Source organism: Cryptomeria japonica, chromosome 9 (assembly GCF_030272615.1).
Source record: "Cryptomeria japonica chromosome 9, Sugi_1.0, whole genome shotgun sequence".
NCBI classification, from domain to species: domain Eukaryota; kingdom Viridiplantae; phylum Streptophyta; class Pinopsida; order Cupressales; family Cupressaceae; genus Cryptomeria; species Cryptomeria japonica.
Genome location: NC_081413.1, coordinates 12,709,749 through 12,737,748, shown reverse-complemented (window position 1 = coordinate 12,737,748; position 28,000 = coordinate 12,709,749). Strand labels below are relative to the sequence as shown.

Here is a 28,000-nt window from a genome sequence, read left to right as displayed (position 1 = left end):
TTAGTTTTATTAACTTAATTTTTTTTTAACATTTGTGAAAATAATTAGTTTTTAAATTAATATTTCCATACTTCAAAAAAATAAGGGAATGCCGTTAAAAGCTTGCAGTAGTAGAAAATTCGGCGTGGGCGGAAAACAGCGGAGGAAAACAAGTCCTACCGTGAGAAGAAATATAAAATTCTGATTAAGGGTTTTTGGAAACCAAAACCTCTGTATTGTGCTACACGCAGAGATAGAACATTTATTTTAAATTTAGGTTTTCGTTCACATTTAAGTTTCGAAGCATTCGACAGAGCAATCTAAAATTCCGTTAGCTCACGAAGCCTTTACGCTCACAGAAAGTTTGGAGAGTGAAGAGAGGAGGAAGCCATGTCAATGAATGAACAGACTAACAGGCTTTTCAGAATCCGGCGCACTGTTTTGCAGATGCTCCATGACAGGAGTTATCTTGTGGCTGAATTGGAAATCAACATGTCCAAAGAACAGTTTCTTGATAAGTTTGGGGAAGATCCCAAGAAAGATGATCTTGTTATCAATAAAACTAAGCGCAACGAACCTGGTGATCAGGTGATTGGATTACTACCATCCTCAGTTTTTTTTTAATTAGTGGTGTTGAGCTCCGTCGTCAAGCATTCTTTTTCCTCTGTTTTGTTGTGACATGGGTTTTCGGTTGAAGGGATTTTGACATATGAAAGACTCATCCTCCCTTTGCAGATATATGTATTTTTCCCTGATGAACCTAAGGTAGGGGTAAAGACCATTAAAACTTATGTTGAGCGAATGAAGTCTGAAAGTGTGTTTCGGGCTATATTAGTTGTCCAGCAGAACTTGACTCCTTTTGCAAAACAAAGTCTTCAGGAATTTTCTGGCAAATTCCACTTGGAGGTTTTCCAGGTCAGTTTTTTGGTGCTTATAAAAATTTCTTTTTTTTCGGCCTTATGTTTTTCTGCATTACTTTTTTGTTATATTAGTTTTCTTTGAAATGTTCAAAATATCTGCTAGTTTTTGATGGATTACGACCTTTCATAATTAAACTGTGTTCAGAGTTCTAATATTTTCACTAGAACAGGGATTTAGTATTTAGGATATACCCTCTCGATAGGGTATGAGTTTCAGAAATGCATCTTTTAAAATATCGAAGAATGCTTAAAACGCTTAAAGAGGGTGTACATCTGAATCTGCTACTATGGTCCAATGGGATGATGATGCTAAATTGCAATCTGCTGTACTACTGGTAGGAGTGAAACTGGTGTGGTGTTTATTATATCTGGTACTGTCTGTGTTTCTGCTCATGTATTGAATAAAACTGACATATTTTAGGTAACTGTGATGTTGTATTGAAACTAAAACTGGATGTGGCTATCTCAAATTTTTATCTTTCAAACTCGAAACTTGAATGATCAAATTATATTGGTGCTGGATTTGAACTCTGAACTGCTGAGTTTGAACTCTCAAACCTCCGTTTGTATGTGGACTCCTGATTAAACTAAAACCTGTATCATTCGTAACTAAATTTTACTGCTTGTGACCAATAGATAAACTGCGTGTGGTCCTACTAAAACCGTTTCTCATGTGTATGGAACAATCATTCCTAAAACTATGCTCAAGTTGTACTGCAATTATGTGCAATTTGAACTATGACGTATTCTGAATATCTTATGCTCAAGACACAAACTATATGATCTCTTATCATTTATACAAGAGCTCTAGAGAGAAACTAAAATTTCATAATAGTTGTCTCTCAATGGAGGAGGAATATCTTCCAACTTCTCTCACATATTCATCCTTGATGAGATTTCCTTTTTCCACCATATATCTCATCCTTTGACGGTGGATGACTGATTAAACAGGTCTAATTGTTATGGTTTGTTTTCTGACTATGAAAACAAGGAAGTAGGAACTATGTTTTGTTGTCAAACCCCTGCCACAATCACTTCTGTCTTGAAAATATTATGGGAAAAAAATATTCTGAATTATTTTAGATGAGTATGAATTCTTTGTCACCGGCTTTCCATTATTGCGTATGTGTTGCCCTTGATCTTTTCAAATTCTCTATGAATGGGAACTTTATCAACATACAATTCTGACATCTCGTAGAAAGGTCAAAACTCATCAAAACCTGTTGATATATTGTTGATTTTGATGTTTTCCTGTAATGCTTCCCTTTAGAATTAATAATTTAAGGCTGTTTGTTTGTTTTTGACAATGCTGTCTTTAGTTCATTTATCAATTTTCTTTATCCTGTATATAACGCTTCATTCTGATGTCTGAACAGGTTTAATTCTCCTTTTATTATTTGTATCAATTTTGATATTTTCTTTTTCAACTTGAAACTATTAGTATTTTTTTAATCTTTATAACCATTTTTTTTGTATTGTTGCACTTTATAGTATGTTTCCAATCACCTCTCCAGCATATTTTATCTTGGATACCAGTTTCTGTTTTAGACCATTTTTATTTTTTGATCTTCATACTAGTTATGGTTTGGGGGCCTGCAAAAAAATCCCAATTTCAATCAACCATAATAAAGTCATCTTTGTATCTTTTTCAAACCAACATGTTTTGTTTGCTGCCTTCTCATTGTTCTCTGGTTTGTCTTGACTGAATTTTTTTTTTGTCAACTTCTGTAATCCTTCGTCATCTGTCTTCTGAGCATTTGGCATTCTAGCTTATTTTTAGTTTTTCAGTGGGGGCATTTCCATGCCAAGTTGGCATACTCATGGCAAGCTTTGCATCTGATTGGGATGCTCTCACGACATATGGATTCTATTCATTCAAGTCCCATTTCCTTCAAGGTAACACATTTCAGGGGTGGCTGGTCCATTTCAAGCTTGATTCAAATCCATTTATAGTTTGCCACTCCTCTTCCTGTAGTCTGTAGCAGCATAAATGCACATTCTTTTCTCCCAATATTTAAAACACATATCCCTTTGATAGCTCACACAAAATGGATTGCATGCTGATCCAAACTGAGGATATGGACAACATTTCTTTGTAGACTTCAAATCAGTATGGAAATACTTAATGAATCAGAATAGTGTCACATTCTAGGGGAAATAAGGTCCTCTCTAAAAGATCTCGTCTCTATCAGAATCATTAGTCATGATTACAATAAAGTATCATCTTAGGCAAGAGTGTATTGTGTATTGTTAGGAAAATGTTGTATGGTGGGTGCAGTGGTTAAATGTGGGCCAAATGAACAACTAATGAATGGTGAATTTAATCATATAAAGAATGACTGAATTACAAAGTAGCCACTAGTATGTGAAACCCTGCAATACTAAATACCTTAGATAAATATGCATAGGGACACTCTGCACCTACAACTGAATCGATCTTAAGCTCTACCTAGAACTCTACTTGTCAAATATTTAGCCAATGCCAAAAGAATTGAATTGATTTGCCAAACCCTATAAATGATTGAGACATCACACAATATAGCATTGACACCAAAGTCTATTTGCATTGACATGGAAGAGCAAAGCAGGTCATTACCATTAATGTTTGCTCAGGGGAAATCCAATCAGTGTGGGTGTCATTTGTAAATGAGACTATTGGCCGTTTCCCAATAAATTCAAACTTTACTTTTCTTCAAACATTCTAGAATTGACAAACTAATATAAAATCCAATCACTGTTGTGTAATAGAAGTGTTCTAGTGAAGTGACTGACCCTCTACAATTTGATGTCGACTGTTTTCTCTAGAGCATATGTGAGAAGTAGGCTGCGTGGAATAGCATTCATAATGCATAGAGTTGCACGAGCTAGGAATTGAGCACTAGGGCAAGGCGAAACAATTGTAGGGTTCTACGCAACGAAAACCGTGTAGATTGAGATGTGCTTCAATAGAAATGTGCTAGACTAATGGCTATGAAGACTTGAACAAAGCTACACCAATGAGCATACAGTGCGCAGGACACCCAAAATTGCAAACAAACAAAACAACATGAACATGCAAGCTAGGCTTGTGGGTCAACGAACTACTACAAGAGCAAGCACAACTTAAAGCTTGTGTGTGGGGAACTACAAACCCATATCTTTGGGAGATGCAAGATTACACCAAGCCAAGGATGCCTCTACATTAGACATTGGTGATAAAATGTTTTGAATTGAGTGCCAACAATTGGGACTGTGTGGACAACTAATTAAGACACCCAAGTCAACTTTTAGATTCAAAACCCACTAGTCTCTTTTAGGACCTTTACTCTGATAACAAATAAGATACTCCTTCTACTCTCTCTATTAGGTCTTCTTGCTTATGCATGTGTCCAAGGTCTGTGAATTTTCCTCTTGTCATATTTCTTCTATCTCCTTTCTCCAATTAGGCACTTCTGTTGGCTGCATGTTCTTTAAATCTTTAGGCACACAAGGAGTACAAATTAAATAAATTGAATATCGATAAAATATCCAATCCTTGTAGCAATTCATTCTCATATGGTTCTTAGAAAATCTGCACCATAGCATATAATCATTTCTTGGGCTTTGACTTGGTGTAGGTTCATCTAGGGAGCCACTTTTTTCTTAGATATCCATGACTACTCACCTTGAATGGCACTACTCTCCCCTAGTTGCTTCATGAATCATGCATGAACCTCCATTTTTGTGTACAATCCTTATCTTCCAAGCATGCCATCATCTACTTCCAACAAATTTGTGACTCATTGTGGGGATGCCTTATACATCACTTGAAATGGCTTCTTCCCCAATGATTTGTTTGCCAAGTTGTAGATTGCCAAGACTTCGATTGACAATCTCTGTTTGTTTTCATCTATTGATGATATGCAAAGCTATATTTGAGTTGTATGCCAAATTTCTTTAATAAGGTGTGCCATAAATGGCTTAGGATTCTAGGAATTGTGTTGTGGTTCAGTGTAATGCTTTGTAGCAACCCATGCAACCAAACTATCTTCTTAAAGAACAGATTTGCTATCATGGATGCGTCATTTGATTTTTGACAAGGAAGAAAGTGCACCATATTAGAAAATTTGTCCTCCACAATGAAGATAGAGTCGTTAGCTTTTTGTGTGTGTGACTATCCAGGAACAAAATCCATGGATAGTTCTTCACAAGGTCTATTTGGCGTGCAAAATATCTTATGCAACCTAGTGTTTTGTGCCACTTTCTTTGCTATTTGGCAAATCATGCACTTTTCCACAAATTTGTGTGCATCTCTTTGAAAACTTGGTGAGTGATATCTCTCCTCCAACATGGATTTTGTGTTATTTGCATCAAACTATCCTTTGAGTCCATATTGTGTGACCATCTAATGAAGTTGTCTCTCATTGAACTAAACAAGTTGCACAATCTTTGCATCATGAACAATTATACCTCATGCGCAAAGTATTCTTCACACACATATGCAAAATATGTGTGGCATACAAATCCATTATCATCTCCATGCCCACTAGTTGTTTTGCCATTTTGGACAATAGTGTAAGGCATCTTCAAACTTATTGGTTCTGCTTGCATGGTGCTTCAACACAATTGAGTAATCCTTTAGATACTCTACCTACCTCATGTGCATTTGATTGAGCTTTACTTGATAGCTAATAAATTTTAGTGCCTGGTGGTTTGTGTACAACACAAACTCCTTTGGTAGCTAGTAATGCCTCCTCTTGTAGGAAGCCTACACTATGGCATGGCATTCTTGGTCATAGACAAAAGATTGCTGCCTAGCCTTGTTTAATTTCTTGCTAAAATACTTAATTAGTATACCCTCCTAACTCAATACATTGACATTCCATTGGCATTGCAATTGGCTTAGAACACCTTTTCAATGTTTGGGAATTGGGGGCACTAGAATGAGTTCTTTTGTCACCTTCTACTTCAAGAGTACTAAGCTCCTGGTAGCAATGACTACCTACTTGAACATGACCTGTCGCATGCAGTGCGTTAAGGGTGCAGAAAATCCACCAAAGTTCTTTATAAACTTCCAATAGAAGCTTGCCAAACTATGGAAACTTTTGGCCTTTGTTGCACTTCTGGGTTCTAGCCAATTGCACAAATACTCGTGGGATCCATACACAGGCCTCCTTTAGATATAACTAAAGTTGCATGGACATGGACATAGATATGACCATTATTCAAGACCTCTTTTATGGATACGACAGGATACAACATTCATAAAATACACATACACATATATATATAACCTAAGTCACCAGGTTCGAATTCGAATTCGAAGTTCGACAACTTTGAAATTCGAATGAAGTTCGATGAGGGAAAAATTCGAAATGTATAAAATTCGAATTAAGTTCGCCATATGTATAAATATGCCAGATATATTCTATAAAACAACCAATCTTTCATATGGGGGATGGTTCCATATGAATTGCTAATAAGGTTTATTGTAAGTAACATCTTTATCTCATCTTATGAGAATAACAGAATCACCAAATACTGGAATACCTCACTGATTGGGTAATCAATTATCATCTTCAGCATTTTTTTTCTCATCCTAATTGAGGGTTCTAACAGACATAAATATCCTAAACAAAGAACAGGTTAATGGGTTTTAATCAAAGAAAAGAAGATGTGTTTAAAAAATATTAACAGAAGAAGAAGGCCAAAAATTTATTAAAAAAAATTTTTTTTTTTTTTTTGGAGTTCGACGAATTTTAACGAATTTTTTTTTTTTTTTTGAAGTTCGGCGAATTTCGAACTTCAAGGATGAAATTCGGCCGAACCTGGTGACTTAGTATATAACACATTTTTAAAAGTTAGTGGAGAAGATTTCAATATTTTAGGAGCAATATATATTATAGACATATAATCACAACATTTCAAAAATGTTTATAGTTAAATAAAAATCTAGATTGATTTTTAAAATTATATGAAATATAATTATATGTTTTAACTTAAGAAATATTCTATCGTAAAACAATTACGATTATATAACCAAATCTTATTTTATGATTTAAATTTTTTTTTATAAAAATATAAAATATCAATAAAAAAATATGAACCTTAAAACATCAAAACACACAAAAGTATTTTGAAAATAAAATAATTATTTAAGTATAATTGTAAAACTAAAAATAGAATATTTACATGTAAATAATCTTTTTAAATATAATTGTAAAAAAAATAAATTTATATTTAAATAAAAAAATGACTGATGTTTAAAATTAAAAATATATTAAATATGCTTATATGTTTTACTTCAAAAATGTTCTATCTTTAAAATTGTTTAATTTAAAATAAAAAATAATTATAAAAATATAAAATATTATTAAAAAATAAAACAAACAAAACATAATACCAAGCACATATTTGAAAGGCAAATCAGGGATCACAAAAATGTTGCAGGCAAAAGTTTTAATTTTTTATGGGGAAAATTTTTAAACGCAGCATCTCGGGATGGCATGGAGATTGATATGCACCCTTAATAACTGTGAATGCCATCGGTATCATCACAGCTAGGGTTTCAATAATTTTTTTTAATATCAGTTTTTGTTCAAAATTTTGAATTTTACAGCTGAGATTTGTGAAAATTTTTGGACACCCAAATCTGGGCGAATCAGGTGTGATGCAGAGGCCTCCTTACACCTAAGGACAAGTCCAAAAGGTTACTGTCTGACCTTTCAAATGTTAAAAACGACCCTACAAGAAAGGGCTCCACATCTTAAGGTTTAGAACTACTCTCCACTACTCAAGCCTAACACCTACTCAAGATGAGTAAAAGGCTTCAACTTCTCTAACATGCCTTATCGGTGACTCCTACTCTTAGGGATTTTGAATTTGGCCTATACATGACATCTAAGAACTATTCCAACCATTGGTTTTGGATTTAGGCATCAATTCCTTATACCTCCTTTGGAAACCTACCCCTTAGGCTAGTAGCCCTCCTATACTGATATTTTGCCTTTAACTCCAAAATCTTCCATACACTCTGACAAACTACTCACCATTCTAGATACCCTTTTGGGAGTTACATTCATCCCCAAAATGGGTTGGCAAGATCTGCAACTTAAAGGTTTGATCCCCTTAGAAGCCTAGAGACCTAATTAGGGCGATTAGGCCTAATTTACAAAGCAACCCCCTTTACCGGTATCCCAACTGCAAAACCAACTTTATGAGCATGTGGGGGATGGTGAATAACTTTTAATTCCAGGGTTACACGGTTGGAATCCACCGCTATTAGATTTTAGGATGACTGTCCTAATTTTGCTGAAGGTAGTCACATGGAGATGCCTACCTAGATTCACTTCAAGCGCCTCACAACCAAGTCTTCCTTGCAAAAACCCATGAAAACCTTAATGTACATTGATCAATCTTGCATTCCACCAAAGGAAAGAACTTCTAGAGGTAGGAGATGCAAGATATGGCCATTATTTGGCGAAACCCTAGTCAAACCCTGGTTTCCCGGGTTACAGTCAGAAAAATAAGGGTTTCTTGCTACATAGAAACAATCAAAGCCTCAGACCACCACCAAATCAAAGCCTACTTCACCCCTCTACCTAATCCATGAATGGTGTGCTTCAATCAAATCCGTACTTGCACGTGCAATCAATGCAAAGACATAAATTTCTAGGAAAACTTTAGTATTTTTGTGTTCAATTGCTTCACAACTTTACAACACAACATCAGCCCCCTTGGGAATCGTGTCCACAAGGTTTATACAACTCTCCAACGGTTGCCAACTGAATTTGGAGGAGGTTAGAGCCGTTGAAAGGCTTCCTCCAACCGCATTTCAAAAAGTTGCACTTTTGCACTCAAAAGTTGCATTTTCCAAAAGTTGCAATTTTACAATTTTGCACAAAATGTTGTCACACTTGCTAAGGTTGGGATCCACACACTTGGATCAACCAAACACTCCTAAAACATGTCAAAAACCTATCAAACACAAAACTAAACGATCTACTACCCCTATTGACCACATTGTCCCAATTGGCTTATCAAATTGCCTAATTGGTGACATGGGCTTACATGGTGGGGTTTATTGAATACATGAAACAAACTTGCAAAACACAAGACACACTAAGACACTACAATGATCCTAGTCTTCATCCTTAGAGCCATGATTTGAATGTTGATGAGGTGCCCCTGCACCATACTCCCCGAGAGAAGAGATCTCAAGCCCACTTGAGATCAGAGTTTGTAAGTCTGCACCATGGTTGGAAATTTGTTCATCTGTCATCCAAACTGCCTCAAAGTCTGGTTTGTCCTGCCAAGCTACCAAGTACTCAATGTACTCCTTGTTCCTTGTCTTCTTTGTGACTCTAGTGTCTAACACTTTGCTCAACTTAGGTGATTCATGCCTTGGAATGTCATTGTCTGCTGCAACCTGCATTGATTCTTCCGCTTCATTGTCACTACCTTTGAAAAGTGTATGATCACACACATTAAAAATGGGTGATAATCCAAGATTAGGAGGAAGTTGGATTTCATAGGCATTTTTTTCACATTTCATCAAAATCTGGCATGGTCCAATCTTCCTCTGCATGAGTTTGGTGTGCTTACCCTTTGGGAGTCTCTCCTTCTTCAAATGTACCCATAACAAATCCCCAACACGAAAATGCACATCCCTCTTTTTCTTATCAGCACAAGCCTTGTACTTCACTGCAGACTGTTGGAGATGAGACTTCACCTGGTCATGTACCTCCTTGATGGCTGATGCAAAAGCTTCACCATCTGCCCAATGGGCTTTTCCTTGGGCAAATCCCTTAACTCCAATACTCCCCTTGGGTGGATGCCATACACAATTTGGAAAGGAGACTTCCCTATGCTCCTATTGATAGTGTCATTGTATGAGAAGTCTGCCTGTGACAATATATTGTCCCATTTTTCTCCGTGTTGCCTTGTCAAACACCTTAATAGGTTTCCCAATGACCTATTGACAACTTCAGTTTGGCCATCTATTTGAGGATGGTAGGTTGATGAGAAAGCTAGGTTAGTTCCCAACTTCTTCCAAAGGGTCCTCCAAAAGTGGCCTATGAACTTCACATTCCTGTTTGAAACTATGTTTTGTGGCAATCCATGTATCGGGACTATTTCTTTGAAGAATAGGTCTGCAACATATGAAGCATCACAAGAGGTTTTACATGGCAAGAAATGAGCCATTTTGCTAAATTTGCCCACCACTACAAAGACACTGTCAAATCCTCTCCTTGTCCTAGGCAGACCCAATATGAAATCCATGCTTATGCTCTCCCGTGGCCTAGAAGGAATGGGTAAGGGTTGGTACAAGCCTGCATTGGTGGATTTCCCCTTGGCTTTTTGACAGATTACACATGTCTCCACAAACTTTCTTACATCTGCCTGCAACTTAGGCCAGTAGTAATGTCTTTTCACAAGGTCAAGGGTCTTGTCAAGACCAAAATGACCTGCCATTGCTCCACAATGTTTCTCCCTAATGATATTCATTCTCATTGAACACTTAGGTATACATAGTTGTCCACCTTTGAATAGCAATCCATCTTGTATCAGAAATTCAGAAAATTCAACAGGGTACCAGTCACCAAAAGTTTCACATACCTTGTAGATCTCTCCAAAGTCTTCATCAGCATCATACATGTTCTTCAAGGAGTCAATGCCAACACTTTCCATCTTGATTTGGTTGACAATTAAGACCCTCCCGCTCAAAGCATTTGCAACTTTGTTCTTGACCCCATTCTTGTGTTTGAGGGTGAAGGTGAAGGCTTGTAGGGTCTCTACCCACTTCATGTGTCGGTGGTTTAGCTTCTCCTGGCTATTTATGAAACTGAGTGCCTGATTATCACTAAAAACTATGAACTCTTTAGGCAGTAAATAGTGCCTCCACTTCCATCGAAGATTGAACCAAAGCATACATCTCCAAGTCATAAGATGAGTATCTATTCTTGGCATCATTTAGCTTTTCATTGAAAAAAGCAATAGGCCTTCCTTCCTGACTGAGCACTGCCCCAATAGCCATGTGGCTTGCATCACACTCCACTTGAAATATCTTGTTGAAATCTAGTAGGGCAAGGACTGGTTCTTTTGCAACCTTCTTCTTCAATGTTTCAAATGAATCATCTGCCTCCTTAGTCCAACTGAACCTGCACTTTTGTCCTCCCTTTATGGTGTCAAGCATGGGTGTACAAACATGACTTAATCCTCTTATGAACTTCCTATAAAAAGTTGCTAAAGCATGGAAGCTCCGGACATCATTCATAGTCTTAGGTGTTGGCCAAGATAGTATAGCACTTACCTTCTCTTGGCCCATTTTCAACTCACCTTGTGAGATTACAAAGCCCAAGTAGATGATCTCCTCCTGCATGAACAAACACTTATCCAAATTGATCATTAATTGCTCTTCATGTAACCTCTTGAGAACCATATCTATGTGTTTGAGGTGCTCTTCCCTTGTTTGAATGAAGATCAAGATATCATCTAGGTATACTATGACAAATTTGCCTATAAATTCCACCAAGACCTCATTCATCAACCTCATAAAGGTACTAGGGGCATTGGACAACCCAAATGGCACGACTTTCCACTCATATAACCCCTCATTGGTTTTAAAAGCTGTTTTCCATTCATCCCTTGGCCTTAATTTAATCTGATGGTATCCACTTTTTAGATCCATTTTGGTGAAATACTTAGCACTCCCCAAGCAATCAAGCAAATCCTCTATCCTAGGGATGGGGAACCTATACCTTATAGTTTCCTTGTTGATGGCCCTTGAGTCTGTGCAAAGCCTCCAAGTGCCTTCTTTCTTGGGTGCAAGGACAACAGAGCCAATTAGGCCTGATTCAAGCAACTCTTCAATCTGCTTTGCCATTTCTGCATTCTGGTCTGGAGTGAGTTTGTAGGCTGCTTTGTTTGGGAGAGTAGATCCAGGGATCGGATCTATGCAATGACTGATGTCTCTCATCGGTGGTAGGGATCTTGGCATTCCATCTGAGATGATGCCTTGATGGTTATCAAGCAACTGTCTGACTGCAAGGTCCATGTGCTTCTGTCCTCCTTTCTCTTCTGCAAACTGCTCTTTCCTTGTCACCTTGGGACTAGGCATGAGGGCATAGCAAACTGCACCTTTCTCTGCAATCTCCTTCATGAATTTTTTTCCTTCTACCATCAACACATTGGCATCTTTCCCTTTTGATTCCATCTCTTCCTCTATCAGAGGTAAGAGTTCTATCACCTTACCATCCTTGGTGATCTAATAGGTGTTTCTCACCCCATCATGATGAGCTTTCAAGTCATACTGCCATGGTCTCCCAAATAAGAGATGGCATGCATCCATTTTGGCTATATCAAATAGCAGTCTATCCTTGTATGATCCAATCTAAAACTCCACCCAAGCCTGCTCTTCTACCATAGCTTGCTAATGGGTGAGCCATGAGACCTTGTAGGGGTAAGGATGAGACAACTTTCTAAGTTTAAGCTTTTTGACCATTTCAAGTGATACAAAAATTTTTAGTGGATCCGGAGTCTATCAAGACCTTGCATACCGTTCCTCCTGCCTTGCAAGTGGTTTTGAAAAGAGATTTCCTTTGTGTAGGCTCCTTGTCAGGTACCTTCATGGTGGTTACTGCTCTCCTCATCATCAAAGCCTCTCCTCTTTCAGGATAGCCATGGCTATCAGGAGCATTAACACTTTGATAAGTGTTTGCACTTACCACACTTTGACAATCAGATTCCTGCACCAAATTGCTTCTCCTTTCTCCCATGGAGCTAAAAGCCTTCTCCGGACACCTATTGGCCATGTGCCCTTCTTGGTTGCAGTTATAGCATCTAGGAGGTCCTTTGTCTTGGGATCTTCCTCTAGAGGGTGGTCTTCTACCCCTAAAGTTCCCTCTTGGATTGTAGCCCCCTCCTTGGTTGTAACTGCTCTCTCCTCTATTTCCTTCTTGGCTAGAGTCACCTTGGTATCCAAAACCATTTCCTCTACCTTTGAAAGGGCCTCTTCCCCCTCTTTGCTGTCTCCCTTTACCTCTGCCATTTTGTTCTTGCCATCTCTTCAACTCCTGCCTTCTCTTCAACTTCTCCTCCACCTTGAGTGCCAATTGAGGTACCTTGCCACCTTCTCATCTTCACTCTCTTTCACCTTGGTCCTCACACACAACTTCATGAACTCCTTTGTATAGGAACTCACATCCATCTCCTTCAGTTTCAAGTTCTGTCTTCTCCTATGCAATTGGACATTGTATTCCATTGGGACATAGGCTTCTTTCACCAAAGCCATCATCTTCTTCCATGTAGCCACTCGTCTCTTTCCCTCTTTCACCCTCTCATCTTGGATGAGAGTCCACCAAGTTAGTGCAGCCCCTTTCATTTTGGATTGGGCCATCTTCACCCTCTGGTGTTATGGTATGTCTTCACTTTCAAAAAAATTGTCCAAGGAGTCTATCCACTCCATCACTGTATCAGGCTCCATCTTGCCTGCAAACACTAGCAGATCCATCTTCACATCCATTGTTCTTCTTTCCATGGACTTGAGGACACTCATCAGGGGTCTCTGGTCTCCAGGATCCTCTAGTTCTTCCTGCCTAGGGATCTCCTCTTTGTCCCCTTCTTCTCCAGAGTCTCTCTCTCCCCTCTCCACTTTGTCCTTCAACCGGTCCACCTCATTTCTCAAGGACTGATTCTCAGCCCTGACTGCTCTGTTCTCTGCCATCTGCTTCTTCACTAGGATATTCAACTCAGCATTGGTCATTCTTGAAGGTACATCTTGGGATCCCTCTTCTTCTGACATCTTGTCTTCTCCTTCTATCCAAAGAACACTCCTATGCCCTGATACCACTTGATGCAGAGGCCTTCTTACACCTAAGGACAAGTCCAAAAGGTTAGGGTTTGACCCTTCAAATGTTAAAAACGACCCTACAAGAAAGGGCTCCACATCTTAAGGTTTATAACTACTCTCCACTACTCAAGCCTAACACCTACTCAAGATGAGTAAAAGGCTTCGACTTCTCTAACATGCCTTACTGGTGACTCCCGCTCTTGGGGATTTTGAATTTGGCCTATACATGACATCTAAGAACTATTCCAAGCATTGGTTTTGGATTTAGGCATCAATTCCTTATACCTCCTTTGGAAACCTACCCCTTAGGCTAGTAGCCCTCCTATACCGATATTTTGCCTTTTAACTCCAAAATCTTCCACACACTCTAACAAACTACTCACCATTCCAGATACCCTTTTGGGAGTTACATTCATCCTCAAAATGGGTTGGCAAGATCTGCAACCTAAAGGTCTGATCCCCTTAGAAGCCTAGAGACCTAATTAGGGCGATTAGGCCTAATTTACAAAGCAACCCCTTTTACCGGTATCCCAACTGCAAAACCAACTTTATGAGCATGTGGGGGATGGTGAATAACTTCTAATTCTAGGGTTACATGCCTGGAATCCACCGCTATCAGATTTTAGGATGACTGTCCTAATTTTGCTTAAGGTAGTCACATGGAGATGCCTACCTAGATTCACTTCAAGCGTCTCACAACCAAGTCTTCCCTTCAAAAACCCATGAAAACCTTAATGTACACTGACCAATCTTGCATTCCACCAAAGGAAAGAACTTCTAGAGGTAGGAGATGCAAGATATGGCCATTATTTGGCGAAACCCTAGTCAAACCATGGTTTCCTGGGTTACAGTCAGAAAAATAAGGGTTTCTCGCTACACAAAAACAGTCAAAGCCTCAGACCATCACCAAATCAAAGCCTACTTCACCCCTCTACCTAATCCATGAATGGTGTGCTTCAATCAAATCCGTACTTGCACGTGCAATCAATGCAAAGACATAAATTTCTAGGAAAACTTTAGTATTTTTGTGTTCAATTGCTTCACAACTTCACAACACAACATCAGCCCCCTTGGGAATCGTGTCCACAAGGTTTATACAACTCTCCAATGGTTGCCAACCGAATTTGGAGGAGGTTGGAGTCGTTGAAAGGCTTCCCCCAACCGCATTTCAAAAAGTTGCACTTTTGCACTCAAAAGTTGCAATTTTGCAATTTTGCACAAAATGTTGTCACACTTGCTAAGGTTGGGATCCACACACTTGGATCAACCAAACACTCCTAAAACATGTCAAAAACCTATCAAACACAAAACTAAACCATCTACTACCCCTATTGACCACATTGTTCCAATTGGCTTATCAAATTGCCTAATTGGTGACATGGGCTTACATGGTGGGGTTTATTGAATACATGAAACAAACTTGCAAAACACAAGACACACTAAGACACTACAATGATCCTAGCCTTCATCCTTAGAGCCATGATTTGAATGTTGATGAGGTGCCCCTGCACCAAGGAGCAGCTTAAATTAGACATTATTTTGGAAACGAGCAGATAGAGTATTCAAGCCGTGTCGTACCCATATCCGTACCAGGTATGGTGGTATGCATACCTGGGCAGGAAGAGTATCATTTCCGGTAACCTTGGATATAACAAATCCCAAGTATGTTAGCTCTGCCCTCATGAAGCTCCTTTTCCTTAGATTGATGTGCATGTTTTCTCTCTCACTTATGGCAGCACTTGTTGTAAGTGTGCAAGCCCCTTCTCCATCTTGCTAAATGCTAGAATATCATTGAGGTACATGACCAAAAACTTGTTGAGAACCTTGTTCATCAATGCAATAAATGTGCTTGGGGCATTCTTCAACCCTAATGGTATCACAAACCATTCATAAAAACCTTCTTTTGTTTTGAATGCACTCTTCCACTCATCTTCTTCTTGGATCTTTATTTGATGGTATTCGGTCTTGGGGTCTATCTTGGAAAAGTAATTGTTTGCTGGTTAGGCCATCCATCATGTTGTTTGTGCACTACAATGGAAACCTATATTTGATGGTAATCTTGTTGATTGCATAGGAGCTTGAGGACATGTTGTTTTCCATCCTTTTTAATTACTGTAGGTGCTGTACAAGGACTTGGACGTTCCTGCATTAGACCTTGTTCTAATAGTTATTCAAACTGCTTGTTCAATTCCAAAACTCATGTTAGGACCAATTCTATGTGATTTATTGTCTGGCAAACTAGAATTTGGAATCAAATCCATACAGTGTGAGATGTTGCACATCAATGAAAATTCACGTGGCCTTGTTGTGCCAATCACATCTGCATGCTCCTCAAGAAATGGATGAGTCAAGGCTCCTTTCTTCCCTCTATGTGCGCTTGACTAATAGTCATTGCAATTTTGCAAGTCTCCCACAACAACAGCTTGCTCTTTTGTAGGACTCGTGCTTGCTCTACATGGACATTAACGCCCTCCTTTCAGCTTGTCTGGAACTTAGTTTAGGTCTACACCAGCAAAAGAAAGGTATCCATGACTCCCATGGCCCTCCAATGGGACTGTTATTCACTTTCAATTCTCATGCCCTATCAGAGGGTTTTTCACTGGTCCCTACCAAACCCCACACCCAGCACTAGGTATTTAGCTACCCAATCACTATTCAAACTCTCACCCAGCAATCACCAATGTTGCACCCAACTATTGACCATATTCATGCCCAGCAATGTTTAGAGTTAGCACCCAGCAAATAATGAATATCACGCCCCTATCACGCCCCTCAAGACATGAATATCACATTCAGCAATACTCCACAAATTGGTGTCCCTCTTCACTTGTAAGCATTCATGATGAATGATATCCAGGAATATTAATATCATAATCTTTTATCCAAAATTGGAGAACAACAATTATTTGTTTGCTTGCAATCCTTCGAAAAATTGTTCATGCTCCTGCACGAAACCTGTGTGATTCCACCTGCAATCAGCTAGGGTAGATATCTCATTACCGAAACCAATTCTCTTAGGGTTTTCATCCTATGGTTTGTTCTCCATGAAAGCTTCAAGTCATCTCAAAAGAAAATAAATCAAGCATGAGCAATTAGTTCTCAATTCTCCTTTTATAATTTCCCATCAACATTCCTGAAGGTTCTTTTAATTCACCGCTCAAAATATATCATTGAAATACTTTTATAAAGTGACTTTATTATATTTACCTTTTAAACCACTTAAGTCACTTTATTAATTAATTAAGATAAAGTCATCTGGAATTTAACTTTATTGGACAACTAAATTAGCCTACGGGTATTAAATAGGCTAAAAGGATCATTTTTAACTACTTCATGGAAGGGAACCGTACACCATCCAAAGCCACTATAGGGTAGATAGAGACATTTGACCTATTTGGGAGATAATTAAGAATAGGTGGAATAATAAACTCCTTCAACCATTCATAATTCCCAAGTTTTTCTTCTTAGATGACTTAATAGGTATTACTAGGAGGTTATTTAGGGCCTCTAGACATGTTTTGAGAGGATGACAGGCTGAGATTTAGGAGTTACAAAGTTACAAGCAAGCTAGGTGGAGGCTCTTTTCGTTGCCACTAAGTTATTCAAGGTAGATCCATAAAACAAATATTATAATGAAGCTATATCTTTTGATAATAGTTTAAAGCAAATCTATAATCTTATATGACTATTTGTTTTGAGAAGATGCAGATTTTAACTTACCCAGATAAACTTTTTTCTTTTTTGAAATGGAACTGAAGCTGAGGCTCTGCTGCTGTTGAGTTCCACTGCATGCTAGCCATCATTTTATTTTCAATACAAACACACCTGCAAGAGCCAAAAATCATCAAAAGAAACAAAATCCATTATAGGTAATGAAAATTTCATGTCCAGAAAAAGTGAAAAGCTATGATGTTCTACCAGGGGCACTCTTTTCACAAGCATTAAATTTTCTGTGGATCAACTAGCACTTGGTCCTAGGACTTCCCAGGGGAACAATGGTTGCTCTTACCCCCAAGCTACTAGTCTCCTATATGGTTCAGAATGTGGATATCTCCTACTCCAATGCCTCCATCGAGCCACATTTTTGTGTCTGAGGTCCTAGTATGGGTTTGACGCCATGGTAAATTTCCATGGACCATCAAGAACATGAACCCAGGACCTTCCACATGAACAATGGGTGTTTTTACTGCCAAGTTACTAGCCCACTATGTGATTTAAAATGTGGATTGTTCCAGTCTCCGACAATAGAGGTGAGTAAGCGAGCAGAGGTCTACAAATAAACTACAACCTGCATTGTCTATGAGAAAAGGCCTAAAGATGCCGATGAGTGGCAAACGATAAGCTCATTAGTATTTTAAAATTAGTTGATATCCATCAAAGTGAAATCTGTGAAGAACCATTTAAATTTTGTGAATTGAAATGCCTATGAGAAAAAGGCTAAAGATAACGAGTGGCAGCTGATAAGCTTATCAATATTTTTAAATTAAAGCCTATACAAATTTTCAAATTAGTTCATACCCCATCAAAGTGAAATCTGTGAAGGAAGAACCAACGGAATTTTGTGAAGCAATATTTATAACATTGAGCTGCCAAATTTCTTATTAAGAACTGTAATGCCCCGCCAAGAAACCCTAAAGGATTCAGCTACAAACACTCGAAAAGAGTGTAAAATATATATATATTTTAAAACATTACTGAATATATAAACGTATTAAGATAAATGTTTGCATAAGAAAATTGCACAAGCAGAAGACTTAACCTTAAACTCCTAAAGGGTTTCCCAATGTGGATTACTTAATTAAACTAATCCTTACTTAAGGTCAATTAATCCACTTAAGATAATATTTATCCATTAGGAACTTAATTACACTAAACAATGATTGTTTCATACTTTGCATGTGATAACATTAACATTTCTATGCTTCATTCATGATAATATATTCAATTACATTACATCAATGATTTTAATTAAAGATATAAATCCTACCATCTAAATCTCATCATAATACATTGCTTTTACATTGCTAGGATAACATATATTACACTGCACTAAAAATACCAAGTCTCGTAAAAATACATAATGATTACATCAAATTACAACTTGCCATGAACAAATGATACATCCGACCACATAAGGTCCAAGAGATACAAATATGATCCAAGAAGAACAAGAGGATCCAACGGGTACATGAAATGGAGTAAATCCAAGAGATACATCTGGAGCAACTGCGAAGCTAATCCCTTGCAAGAAGGAATGGACAAAACACCTGATGGAAAGTGGTACTACCACCCGACCATGTGGCCCAAAAAGGGATCACCCCTCCGTGCTAGGAGATAGTAATAAGGCCCTCAAGCAAACCACAATAAAGCATCACATGGTCTAACATGTACATCGGGTACTCACATAAGGCATAAGCATACAAATATGACTCCCACAGGAATGTTCCTAGAAAATCCAACACAAGACTACACACTAGTGAACATAAGCGAAGAGTGTCATCACATAGTTGGTATGGCTTATCCTGGCAGGCCTCCATAGGCCCCTGGGTTATCCTAGTAGCCTCTTCCGAACCCTCGATCCATCCATGATTCATGCGGACCCAACAAACCTTTCGTGAAGACAAGGTGGTTGGTTTGCCATTCCAAGCCTTCCCACTGCATCCCGAGTTTGTACGAGCACTCAACCATGAGCGGGGCACAATTAATCTTGATTAATGTTTTAAAACCCAACCCCAATTTATTAATTAGGTTATCATTTATTACTCAAACTTCCAAGGGGTTATCTTGGCAGTCACTTTGGACCCCGACCCCCACTGAGAAGCCACTCTTCCTTATGACACTACACAACTTCCAAAGAACTCCAAGGCAACACACAAAAGCCAACCAAATACAAAGAGTTCAAGCAAAACTGAAGAAACAAACTTGGTTATACAAACCTTCTACCAAGGTTAAACCAACTGGAGGTGTGAAAAGAACAACTGGTCTATTCACAAGACAAGACCACAACCGGAATAAAGCAAGTACAGCTAAAATCAACCAATTAACTTGCACGATCATCTCACATTCAATAACATATCAACATAAACACAAGAATTGATCTTTCCAAATCAAACACCCAAAATCCTCCAACAGAGTAAATATCCAAAAAGGATTCACTTGCACACTAAACATATATCCATTTTAAGGAACAATAAGGACAGTTCAAGAATGTAATTAAAAGCTATTTTTATCTAATTGTAGCTCTTTCAATTAATTGATTTATCCATGATAAGGAAGTTTACAATAGAGAAAAAATGCATGAAAAGGGTCTAAGTCCACATACACCCAAATGACTTGCACAATGACTTGATTTGAAAATCCACACCCCCACACATGAAAATCTCCCCTTTAAATAAAATTAAGCCATTAAATTTTCAATCCAATAAATGACTTAAAACGGTGTTTACTTGCAAAATAAATGCCAAGCAATCTTTTACAGAATAAAAGCAAATCACCCTCTAAAGAGGCCATTATTTAATTCAAATATAGATCTATCCAACTGAAGTCATATTGACGAAATTAATACATGATTACCAATAAGAACTTTTATTTTCCAACTTTATTACAAAAATATCCAATCAATATAACATTTAATTGATACTTTCTAAATTCCAAACTTCACACACACACATATATATATATATATATATATATATATATATATATATATATATATATATATATATATATATATATATATATATATATATATATATATATATATATATATATATATATATATATATAACAATACAATTATATTTATTTTTCTGTTTAAAAACTGATAATCATTTTAAAAATCAAATCCCACTAAACAACAAAACCAACAATTTAATTTGATAATTTATATAATGAAATCTGAACAGCAACTAAAATCCTCTGTCTAGATAAAAAAATAAAATAGCAAGATAAAATCACTACCCAGGGTAAATAATGAAAGAAACTAATAAATAAATTGGATGTTTAAGCATTCAATACTGTGCATCCCAAAATCTGAAAACAATGATTCATCTAACAAATTTAAAGAGAGATTCTCAATTCATCCATGTTCCATAGCCCATTACCTTGCTTCCAAAAATCTATGGAACAACCCCCATAACCCAATTTCTTAAACAAAGAATTCTTTCAATAGGAAAGGGGAAGAAAGAAAACAATTTTAGTCACACATTCTCAGATATGTAAACAAAATGAACAAAACAAAAGTTTAATAATCCAACCTTCCATTGCTTTCCTGGAAGAAAAATTGGAGGAGAGCTCCCAATCCTCCCAAAATACCAAAACTTCCAGCAAAACCCCCATTCCACTAGAGGAAAATTTTTCCAGAATGAAAAAGAACCCCTCTTTTGGAAAATTTTTCCAAATATAAAAGAATTTTCACCAAAAACATCTTTTAGGGCACAATAAAAATTCTACTTTTTATAAAATTCAAATTGACTTTCTTTCTCAAATTTAAAACATTCAATTTTTTAATTTAAAAAATTAATTCCCTCACAAAAAACCGTCAAGATATCTATTCTTTTAATAGTCTTAATAACTTTTTTATTTTTTCAAATGGACAAGGGACAATAAAAATTCCACTAATGAAATAAATAAAACAATCAATTTAACTAATTAACTAAGAATGATTGATTTATTTATTTAACCATAAAAAGGTGCCTACAATACTTTATTCTTAATTTAATTTATAAAAGCAATACACATTAATTATTAATAACCGTAAGGTATTAATAATTAATTTCACATTAACTAACACTAGAAGATAATTAATAAAGTCACAAAACGCATAGCACACAAAACTCAACTAAACAAAATAAAGACATGACCCACATACCAACGTCGGAAAGGTTGCCTGATTGGCGATCCGACATGATTGACAAATGACTGACAATGCTCAGAATTGAGCAAGGCTAGGGATGATATTTAGGGCCTTAAGACTATCTCCTCCACTTCCATCGGGTCAATGAGGTACACTCAAACCTGTGGAGCCAGGTGGAGTCGGTGTCTTGTACCTGCAATTCTTGCATCACTGAACCACACGTACACATATATATACAAACACGATAACCACACCGGTGAAGAAGAATCGTGACTTTCCATGTCTCATTGAAGTGAGTGACGGGAAATCATATCCTTGCACCCGATACAAACTCCACACCAACATGAAGACAGATACATAGTGCAACTCACACATGAAGTAAATGTGTTAGTCCATCATTAGTAACACATGAATAAAATTAACATTTCATCATTTATATTATACAATGCATAAGCAGAATTAACATCTACTCATTTAAAGAAATAGTGCATAATCAATAACTACTCCTTAATAAGCAATAATGCATAATCACATTCACCAAATCATACTCCAAAGCATAATACCTAGATAAAAACATCATAATCATAATGTATCAACCATCCATGTAAGCCACTGAAAAGTCAACCATGGTCAACTAGGTCAAAAGAGTTTGATTAGGGAAGGGGTATTACAAGAACTATGTTTAAATGAAAGTCTTAATAAGCAATAATGCATAATCACATTCACCAAATCACACTCAAAGCATAATACCTAGATAAAAACATCATAATCATAATGTATCAACCATCCACGTAAGCCACTGAAAAGTCAACCATGGTCAACAAGGTCAAAAGTGTCTGATTAGGGAAGGGGTATTACAAGAACTATATTTAAATGAAAGTAAAATGCAGTGGATTTATCTTTGTAGTCATTATGTGATATTCCCCATTACAAACGCAAAGAACTTTTCAATGGAAGAGGTGCTACAAAATGGTGCTAAAACCATATATTTTCTCCAATATAATTGAAATAAACTTGTTAATAGTACAGGTTTGCAATGATGGCAATGAAGTTGTGAGTCTACTACAATGGCAAGAAACTGTGGAGTTTTTGTTGTGCAAGTAAGCATGACAAAGCGCCAAACATCACATAGTTTTTGCAATGAATGACTGTTTATATTTGTAAAAAGAGATGGTTTGAAGAACAATTAATGGTGGTGGCTTTTAGAATGTCACAGAAGATGTGTTGAGCCCTGAGTAGCATGACACCAATGTATGCATTCCAATACTAAACAAATTCATGCAAGTATTGCTATGCATAGTTAAACTACTCGCTATTAGCAAAAACTCGCCAAGGCCTGAAAAAAAAACTTGGCCAATATTCAGCAAAAACTCAACAACTTAAAAAATTGCTTAAATTTAATTAGAAATGCATTTTTTTGCAAAATTCAATGAGAAGATGCATCCCATGAGTCAATAAATGAGAAAACAAAAAAACAAGCTTAGTCTAGATATGTTTAAACGCAAAGTGAGTACAAAATTGCATCCTCATGAGGAATGTTGATGGCTGGAAGCAAAATAGTAAATAGTTTTTGTAGAACTAAAAGTAAATAAAGCAATACAATTACATCTTCCTCTTCCCAACTCTAGTAAAAACTAAGGGAGAGGTAGAACTAGAGGGTCTAGTCCTAGAAGTCTGTTGTGGGCGTTATTGTGCCTCCTCACTCGGTATGACTGGCTCAAGCTGTGGCTCATCCTCCATCCTAGATGTAGCTCTGTCTCTAGGTACACCTGGCATTGGCAATGACTCCTTATCCTCCTCATCCTCCTCAATGTCGTCCAGTGTGAAACCAAATCCACCCCCCTCCTCCTCTGTAGCCTACCTCTCCAAATCATTGATGTCATCCTCTATAAACAATGGACGCTACTCCTGTGATATCCAGTCATTGTAAGGATCTATATCATCTAAATCAATTGGACTAGCGGGTGCTTCCTCTACCTTCCTTATGTGCAATCGAAGATTATATTGCACAAAGACAAGGTCATTGAGGTGTTTTTGAGCTAACTTGCTCCTCTTCTTCGTGTCGATGGTCTCAAAGAAGCTCCAATTGCACTCACAACTGGATAAACTACAAGGTTGACATAAGATTTTGAGGGCAAATTTTTTGAGATTTGGGGTATTTCCACCCCGACTTTGCCACCAAAATTTGCATCTGCAAATTAAAATTAGGTTGAGGGTAGCACCCCTCGCCCCTCGCCGGGGTCTGAGGGTGAGAAAGAGAGGGGTAGAGAGATAGGTCTAGATCTTGGGGGAGAGGAGAGTGAGATGGAGAGTGGTAGAGAGGGGGATAGAGGAAGAGTGATAGGGAGATAGATAGGTCTAAAATTCGGGGCAGATAAAGTGAGTGAGATAGAGAGAGCGAGAGAATGTTGATAGGAGCATACTGATTACTGAAATTTGACAAGTCTGAAAAACTAAAAGATTTTCTAAAACCTAAAATTTGCATTATAATTCCTAGAGATCTGAAACCACTCTCAAACATCTTGCCAATATATACATGAAATATAACTTAAAGTTCAGTCACACTTAAATGTTATATATATATATATATATATATATATATATATATATATACACTGTTCCACGGGGGACGTGTCCTCCCCCCTTTTTGGGCGCGCCCCCCTCGGTCAGAAATGTCTCGGGGACGCGACGTCCCCTGCCACCGCCACCCAAGCGCCGCCAGGATGCGGAGACGTCTCCGCGTCTCCCAGGGAGACGTGGAGACGTCTGGGCATCTCCCAGAGAGACATGGAGACGCCTCCATGTCTCCTTGGGAGACGTTTGGGTGTCTCCCTGTCCTTTGAGAGACGTGCAGACGTCCTTTCACCCCCATGTATATGCAATGTTTAAAATTAAAAGTAAAAAAAAAAGTGACTTTTTAAGTTTTTTGAGGGTTAAGGGGTGACTCTAATTGGACATGGGCCAATAGAAAAATAACACCCGACGCCTTTAGAAAATAATAAAAGTATTTTTGGCCTCGCGGGGCGCTGCCCCTTGACTCCGCCCTGTATCGCTACCCCCAAACCCCCGTTGAAAAATATCGGGGGAAACCGCGTTGATAGAAGTAGGGAAAATCTAACCTCCGAGTCTGATTATGCTCCATATAACAACACAACTTAGAAATCTTGGTATTTAGATTTAGTATTTCAAATTTCCTAGTCTCATTTGAAATGTAATTCTTATACTATAATACTATCATACATCTTTTCAAAACTAGTTTTTCAAGTACTATATGTATATGTATAACTATATCAGCACCACCACCCCGCCACCCTCCCCCCCCCCCCTGGCCGTCCCCAAACTTAGGCCCTTGGTCCCCCCGTCCCCAACTCCCGTGGAACACTGTATATATATATATATATATGAAGAGAATGAAATTGACTGAAAAAACAAAAATAGTTTTTGACATATTTGGGCCTCTTTTTTTAGCGTTGCCGAGTTTTTATAGAAACTCACCGAACTCGCCAAAAACTCGGTGAGTTTTTCCCCAAAACTTGGCTAGTTTTTACGGCGAGTAAAAGTCGTAAAAACTTGCCTTGAAGAAAAACTCGCAAGTTTTTAACTACTCGCCGAGTTTTCGGCGAGTAGTCCAACTATGTTGCTATGCATTTTGTTAGGTGGTGGAGATGATATACTTTTGGTTATGCCTATATAATTGCCTTAACAGAAAACATCAAAACACAGGTATCGATGTAGAACCACATGGATATTTTGAACCTGAAAAGAAGTATAGAACCTGAAAATGCATAAAGATATACATGGATGGATATGTCTGAGACGGTGCCAGTTTGGCATTTCATACTCTTAAACATGTGCTTCTTGACTACGGTGCTCTCTTCCCTATCTGATGGATGGATCTAACTAATCTGACAAATAATTGTAATCCAGCTTCATTTTGATATATGATTTGATTTGCCATTAATGGAGATTTCTGCTACTAGCCAAAGTACTGTGAAGACATGGTCAGTTAGAGGCTTTTAACTTCAGTACATTATGTCTCAATGAGGATCCCTTCACCATGCCTAATCGTGAAGTTGACCTAGGCAAACAAGATACGACATATGACTGCTATCTTGAGGGTGGTCATAAATCTTCTTTCTTATAGGTTTAGAATTTTGCACCAACATGTTCCTGAAGATTTTGTTCTTACAGCAATTAGCTAACAGCAAGGAGTTCAAGCATAATACGTTCAACTCTGCATTGCATCACACGCACACACATTTATATATATATAATGAAGAAATATGCACTGCCAGTAACTAATTGCTCCAAAATTTTCAATGTAGGCAAGACATCAGAATTATCTGGTAACTGTACTTTTAATACCAATCCGGTAAATTTAAACCTGAAAAGTCCAAGTTATATACTGTCAAATTAATGGAGATCATGTTTCGTTTCAAAATGTTTTGTGCTTACCGTCAAGGATCCAGTTTAGACACCTTTATTTCATTCTTAAATTTTAATTCATCTTGGATTGAGCTTTTCTTGATAGAGTATTTCAAGGCAAGCTTGAATTTCTTCATTAATTTTTTTTCTCTATATTCATGTTGCCATTGATTGGGCAGTGATTAAAGGTTTTGTTTTCAGAAGCACTTGATCTTTTCTTCGTTTGAACCACCTTCAATTTCTGTCCAATCAATGACAACATAAATGCAGAGAAAAAATCAGCAACCTGAAGGGAGATTGTGACAACCTTTAAAGCACTTAGCTTAACCTTTTCAGCGATTTGAACAACTTATAGTCTTTTGGTTAACAGGTTCAGAGGTTAACAACCTTTCTGGTGATTCAGAAGCACTTCATCATTTATGTTAAGAGCCCTTTCAATGATTTTAACAGGGTCACAGCTTAACAACCTTTTCAGCAATGTAGAAGCACTTAAGCATTCATATGTTAACAACCTTTTCAGTGATTTGAACTACAACTTATTTGGTCCTTTATGCCCACTGTGAACAGAAAATTTGACAATGTGATGTGGATAAATAATGAGTGGGTACCTTTCTTGGATATATGTGCTGTTTGACATTTTAGTCAATATGGTTAGAATTTGTTTAGTGAACAATAATATAGAGAATTTCTCTTGTATTCTCTGGCTGGATTGTTCTTATTGCTTTTTCTTATTTTTGCAGATAATTTTGTTGATTTTTTATCATGTGCAGGAGGCAGAACTACTTGTTAACATAAAGGAACATGTTCTTGTGCCAGAGCACCAACTATTGACTAATGAAGAGAAAAAGACACTATTGGAAAGATACACTGTAAAAGAAACACAGGTCTGTATTTTATTAGTATTAAATGCATTCCTAAAGTCACAGTTTATTAGATTTTTTGGAATTGGAAATTTAATTTCCCAGAGTCCATACTATTAATTTTTTTCTGTTGTCAACGAAATGGGCATGGCATGTCATAGACACACAACGCACACTCAGTTATATTGCTTGTGTAGTTTAACAGCTGAAGTTTGGTTGTTAAGCCTATTTTATGGATTCAAGCATCTAATTCATGTGTAATATATCTAAATAGATGAAGATTGAATTGTAATGGTCTAATGCTATTCGATAATACAATTGACACCAGCTTCCACGAATGCAAGAGTCGGATCCTATTTCACGGTATTATGGGCTTCGGCGAGGTCAAGTTGTGAAGATTATTCGGCCCAGTGAAACAGCTGGAAGATATGTGACTTATCGTTATGTTGTTTGACTTAAATCATACATTCAAAGGGTGAACATTTTGAATGATTGGCATTACTTCCACAACCTCTTTAGAGTTTGGTAAACATGCTAAAGTCAACTCTGTTGAAGAATACTGGTGGTTGGCGTTCTGTATATAGACACTTTGGCTTCGTTTAGTGATGAAATCAAAGTGTTTAGTTGTTTCACTGTTTGGCATTGCTCACTTAGAATAAACTCTGTAGTCATTTCAGAGTATTCTACCAGTTAACAATGGTAAAAATAATTTTTGTTGAAGACTGTAGCTTATAAGTAGTACTTCTTACTGCAAATGCATCCATTCTGGATTCAAGTGATAAAAGTTTTCAGGTTCAGGTAGATCACAATTTTTAGTTATCTGTATTCTTTTTTGTCTGGTCAACCACAATTTACATATAGGTTACCTTTCTTATAATTTGAAAGACAATAGTTTCCTTCCACAGTTTCTAGTTGTACCTACTTGTAACAAGGCATTTAAGAATTATTGACTGAAACAGATCCTTCGTAAGTGTCAATTGCTTCCTTTTTTCTTTTTACATTGAAGAATTTGTTGCTTTTTTTTGACATTGTTGACTGATAATGATATACAATCTGTTTCAAATAATAATTAAATATGCTAAATTGAGTTATGAAATATTCCCCTACTTTTTTTTCAATTTTTTCCAATTACGAACATTACAAGCACCCATTA

The 28,000-nt window shown here is 37.3% G+C and overlaps 1 protein-coding gene across 1 annotated transcript; it reads left to right on the top strand.

Moving 5' to 3' along the window:
- Nucleotides 1–116: 116 nt before the first annotated feature.
- LOC131077161 (DNA-directed RNA polymerases II and IV subunit 5A) lies at nt 117–27,656 on the top strand. Its single transcript, XM_058014597.2, has 4 exons — nt 117–567; nt 715–894; nt 26,758–26,871; nt 27,176–27,656. Exons 1-4 carry the CDS (start codon nt 370–372, stop codon nt 27,299–27,301), a joined length of 618 nt encoding a protein of 205 aa, XP_057870580.1. The 5' UTR covers nt 117–369; the 3' UTR covers nt 27,302–27,656.
- The last annotated feature ends 344 nt before the right edge of the window (nt 27,657–28,000 follow it).

Coding starts and splice junctions, on each gene's coding strand:
- LOC131077161 (XM_058014597.2), top strand. CDS start 370: ATGTCAATGAATGAACAGACTAACAGGCTTTTCAGAATCCGGCGCACT. Junction 568..714: donor GCAACGAACCTGGTGATCAG/GTGATTGGATTA, acceptor CTCCCTTTGCAG/ATATATGTATTTTTCCCTGA. Junction 895..26,757: donor TCCACTTGGAGGTTTTCCAG/GTCAGTTTTTTG, acceptor TATCATGTGCAG/GAGGCAGAACTACTTGTTAA.